The sequence below is a fragment of the Juglans microcarpa x Juglans regia genome, chromosome 3D (genome assembly GCF_004785595.1).
Source record: "Juglans microcarpa x Juglans regia isolate MS1-56 chromosome 3D, Jm3101_v1.0, whole genome shotgun sequence".
Taxonomy (NCBI): Eukaryota; Viridiplantae; Streptophyta; class Magnoliopsida; order Fagales; family Juglandaceae; genus Juglans; species Juglans microcarpa x Juglans regia.
This window is the reverse complement of record NC_054598.1, coordinates 38,467,974-38,473,372: the sequence shown is the minus strand read 5'-3', so window position 1 is coordinate 38,473,372 and position 5,399 is coordinate 38,467,974. Positions and strand designations below refer to the sequence as shown.

General features: G+C 39.2%; 1 protein-coding gene across 1 annotated transcript; it reads right to left on the bottom strand.

Moving 5' to 3' along the window:
* Positions 1-369: 369 nt before the first annotated feature.
* On the bottom strand, positions 370-4,703 carry LOC121254639 (protein phosphatase 2C 51-like). The gene is given in 4 exon segments (XM_041154760.1): positions 370-912; positions 1,604-1,709; positions 3,942-4,033; positions 4,036-4,703. Coding segments are annotated over 4 exon segments (1,161 nt in total). The 5' UTR covers positions 4,682-4,703; the 3' UTR covers positions 370-595.
* Positions 4,704-5,399: the final 696 nt, after the last annotated feature.

Here is a 5,399-nt window from a genome sequence, read left to right as displayed (position 1 = left end):
AAAAATAAAACATACCACAACAGCAAAGCCTTTTTTTTTATTGGGGCTATTTTTGGAATTAAATAAGACATACTAGCCGAAGTGCCAAACCCAAAAGAAATGGAGAAGAGAAAAAACAAAGAAAAATGCTACTTTAACAACTAAATTTGACACCTTATTTTGAAATTTTTTTTTTTTTTTTTTACTTAATGGTTAAATAACTATTAGTGTATTAATATTTTTTATATTTTTTAAAAATATTTTAAAATGATAAAAAAATCAAAAACAAAATGGTAAGCTCCGTTTCCGAGTCCTTGTTTTCTGATCAGTCCGAGTCCTTGTAATACCCAAGGGCGAGGGAGATGATTACAAGGACGGTGCATGTTGTGGTTAACAAACCAAATCAAAAGAATTTATTGTAGTATTGAGTCTATGACACAGGTGTTCCATAAATTTTTACATATAGCTCCCATCCGGCCACCGTTTCCCGTGGTTCGATTTCCTCATCCAAATCCTTGGTCAGTTTCCAGATTGATAGCTTTTTGCATTCGGAAAAGCAACCCAGAAGAGTAAATGCCATGATGATCAGGGACTAAATGTAGATTGGCAGGTAAGACTATGAACCGACAAAACCTATGGGTTTCCTCAGCTCAACTACAATAACACTAACGTTATCTTTGCTTCCCCGAGCCAGTGCTAGCTCAGCCAATAATGCTGCTGCCTCGGCCGGGCGGCATTCAATATCAACCTCCTGCATGGAGCTCCTCCTCATTTTTCCATCAAGACATCTCTTCACAATCCGGCATGCAAGTTCATTAGGGATAACGTCCCACAAGCCATCACTGGCTAGTACGAGGAATTCATCTTTATCGGTTCGCCTGGTAATGGTCACTTCTGGTTTGGAAATTACGTACGGTCTAAGGTAATGATCACCTACATTCAAAATAGGGCTTAAGAGAGATCCAGAGTTTCGAGACACAGAGATTGAGAGAGAATTTAGAGACCGAAAGATCTAAGCAAATTGCTTAGAAATGTCACGATGTAAATCTATACAAAGAGCGATGGTGTTTTTCATACTAAATTTAGATATCCTTAAGTCATTCCTGTCAATATAACATAGTTTAAGTGAATATTGTCTACTTATGCAAATGCAATTACATATACAAAGCCATTTAAAAATTTTGCAACAAAACATGTATAATTAAATATGACAAAACTTAAGATGAAGAGTGACATTATTCTTATATGAATTATAAGAACGTGCAAAAAAAATCTCTAAATTGAATTTCTCTCCATAAACAAAATAAATTAACTTTCTCACTGGAGTGACCCTTTTTTGCTTTGTAAAATTGCATTAACATATACCTATCAACTTTGTTAGGAAGTTTGCTTCTGGAACATCTTCATTAATGACTGGCAGAAGATGTCATGGAAAATTTTATGGCCTCCAAGAACTGGTGTAAGTTATTGATCATGTTTTAAGGCTTTTGTTCTTTAGCTATGTAAACTCACCATTTTGTTTCCTACACTGAGCTAGAAATTTCATTCACAAGAATACTATTCTGAAAAAACTAGAACACTTCCAAGGAAGAGACAGAAATAAAGACTTCTTATAATTACATACCTATTGATCTTGAAGTGGCAAGAACACCAAGAACGCGTTGCCCATTCCAATTTATGACCCTTCCACCAGCAGATTCAATTCTGTTCAACTCATCTGGTCTACCAGGCTATATGCACGCAAATGACATCACTCGTATGATTTAGGTATTGTTGACATTAAAATCAATTCTCATGACAGAAAGATAGATCTCCTTGTTACCATAATGCAAGTGAATGGTACGAGAGGACCATGTAAATATCAAGTTGATCTACAACACGCAAAGCTCACCATGAACGTTCAGATAAGGCAAGACTTATAACCAATCCAAAAGATAACGCTGAAGTAATTGAAAGAATGAATGCTATCACCACCTTCGTGACACATTCGCTAAGATTGACCAACACAGAGAGCCAGAAAACTAGACTTGGACCTACGAATTCTATGACACAGATTTCCCAGAGAGAGAAACATCTGTACATGGTAATTAGCAAACACAATACTGTGTAAATATCATAGGGTCTGACGTGGTGTTTATCTGACTCTTGATTTAAACAAAAGAAATGATATTTGAAGGTGCACTCATTTTGAAAGAAGTGAGTAGATCTAAGAGCTACGTAAAATAATAATTTTTTAATAACAAATCCTACTTTTTCAAATGGAGTGTACGGACTTATACACCTTGCACTGATATATATATATATATATATATATATATATATATATATAGTATTACTCTTTAAACAAATAAATATTAAGAGCATCTTATACCTAAAGCTCGTTTCCTTTGTTCATCCATCCTCCTCAACTTATATGTGAAGAAATAAAATACAAAAATTGGGCTGCATGTTAACATACCGCAAAATCAGAGAAATATGGTGACAGTTCACAAAGTTAAGAGTATTGTCTAGTAGCTACAGTAGATGAGAGTCACAAAATGACTGGCGGGACAGGGGCGGTAAATAGTCCCTTGGAATGATTAAGGGATTTAATTAATTGACAAAGTGCATGCATGCCTCCGGCCCCGAAACACGGCTGTTCTAGACAAGGTTGCCCTAAATAAAGTTCACGCCAATAGAAAATAAGCGCTCCCTGGGGAAAGAAAATTGTGCAGAACTGAAGAAATAGACAACCCTGCAATTTATTATTCTCGAAACCTCAATACATGGCTCTCAAGAGTTAAAGCATTCCATGAAATTTCACAGGAAAATTCGCAGCTTCAAAATTAAGGTCACATTCATCCCCCTATTTGTAATCTAAATTGCAGCTGGGTGAAAGGATGGGAAGAACTTAGGGTCAATAACTATCATTTTTGTAAGGTCAAAGTATCAATTTCGATTTTTCTGTACCCAAATATAACTGTAATTAAAGTGTGCACCTATCCTATTTACACACTTTTTAAAGCCTTCAAAATCTCATTCTTGTTACTTCTGAGAATTTGGGCACTAACCAGATGTCTATGTTCTATGTTACCTTGTTTTTTGTTTTTTGAAAACCATCAGGTTTATTGCACATGACTGACTTACAGCATTTCACTAATAATAGTGGAATGTATACAAGCTGGCTAATCTTCCAGTACATTTTCCTCAAGGGATAGAGCATTTCTAGCTAAAATGTGGGCAGTTTTGTTTCCTTCCCTCTTGACATGGGAAGCTGACCATGAATGAAAGGTATTAAGTATCTTTTTGGTGTCTGCAATTAGGACTCCTCCTCGGCTTAAATCAGAAGTTTCCTTGTTCAGAATGTCGACATCCTGTATTCCCATGTCTCGACAGAATATAGCTGCTAACATTAGTGCATAAGACTCTGCAATGAAGGGTATGCCAGTAGGTCTCGGTGGGCTTGGATTGGGCCATTAACTTGATCCATAGGGTCCTTATGACAGAACCAATCCCAACTTCACCAGCATCTCTATGTTACCTTGTTAAGCTTGAAGTCCAGACATCCCTTATAGAACTGTTTTTTTTGTTTTGTTTGGTTGTAACTTTCTATGTGGCATGTGCCTGACGGGGCAAAAACGCATTTGGTTGTAACTTGACCGATAAGGCTAGTTTGTTTTCATTCTACTCTCTTTAATTATTACAATTTTTTAAAATTTTTATATAAAAGAAAATAATTAATTCAATTTTTTCAAATTTAAAAAAAATAATAATATTAAAAAAATATATTTTAATAATATTTTATGTAACTTCTTTTAACTTTCGAGCGAAAACAAACGAAGGCGTAGACTTTCGTTACACCAAACAGCTGCAACAGAACAAACAACGTGTCGACCTCAAAGACCCCAAGCCGCTGCTTCCAATGGCGATTTTTCTTAAATTTTCTGATACGAAACAAAGGAAAGGCAAGAAAACGTACGTACCTTGTGTTCCGTAGACAAGGCCAAGGCCACACCACCACTACACATCACCGCCCTGCAATCCCCACAGTTTGCCACCACCACCTCCTGCTCCCCACCACCGCCACAACAGCTGTCGATCCCACTGTCCTTCCCAACCCGTTATCCCTCACCTCCTCGTCCATTTTACCAAAACACGCCTCCATCACCCTCTGCCAATAATCCATCCCTTCATCCTCACCTTGAACATGATCATCTCTCTCCTCAACCAGAACCCCATGCAACCTCTCCTCGCACGCCGTCGCCACTTGGAGCCCTCCGTGCCCATCGTAAACTCCGAAAAAATCGTACTTTACGGCAGTCTTACTCTTTTTCATGAACCCTAACTCCGCTCTCACCGCATCTTCCATTTCTCTCCTCCTCCCTATCAAGGACACCGAGCCGTAGGTAGTAAAACTCTCCCGACTTTCTCTACGGAAAGACAAAACCTCGTCGTTTTCGTAGGAAGATGTCAAAGATAACGATATCTTCTTCTCCACCGTGTGGTGATAATCATCCTGATTCTCGTCTAGTAGCTGTTTCTCTTTCTGTCGCTCGACGTGGATCTTCGTTCGATACGTGTACTTTAGTCGCCTGACCTTCAGCCTCTTCCGACGGGTATTCTTTGTTTTTGTCAAGGTGAGTTGGCTGAGCTCTTCGGAATCTAACGCCATTTTCACAGGGATGTGATCGGACGTCGGCTTCGGTTTGGGTTTCTTTTTCATTTGCTTGGAAAGCCGCAGCAAATGACGCGGGAGTAGTATATAAAAAAAATACATGAAATCCTGGCCGTTGGTTTTACGTGGCCGTTAGATTGGGGACAGATGGGTATGATGACCACTGACTTGGATTTTTCAAAAACAGAGACGTGGACGGTAGAGATGAAGATATTGGACGCGTGGAGAGACGATCGGACAGTTAGTGATTCGGTACTGGGAAAAAGAAAGATTTTATGAGTGCTGGTGGGGTCCAACAGGGATGGTGGGTGGCTAGAAATACCAATACGTGGCGTCTCGTGTGTTGGGTGCCACTTTTTGCTCTTTTTTCTTTCGGAAAACTCTAAGTAGTAACCACTATTTGCTACATCCAATTTGCACATATGACGTGTCTTCGTTCCACTCCTCCCAAACGGAAAAAGTCACTTTCATTTTGAATTTTCATCCCTTTTGTGCGTTTCGTTCCTCTCCCCCCAACCCCCATGTTTCTTTCTTCCTCCCTCCCTGTTTCTTTCTTCCTCTTCTCCCTTCCCCTTTTTTTCCTTCTTCTCCCCCCACCCACCCCCCCAGCTCCCGAACTCCTCTGCAACGTGATTTCTCGAGAAGCCCTGCACTGAGATTTCGAGTTCCTCCCCTGAAGCCCCGAGCTCCTCTGCAATGTGATTTCGAGTTCTTCTTCTTCTTCTCCTCCTCCTCCTCCGAGATTTTTTCTTCTTTTTCTTCTTAT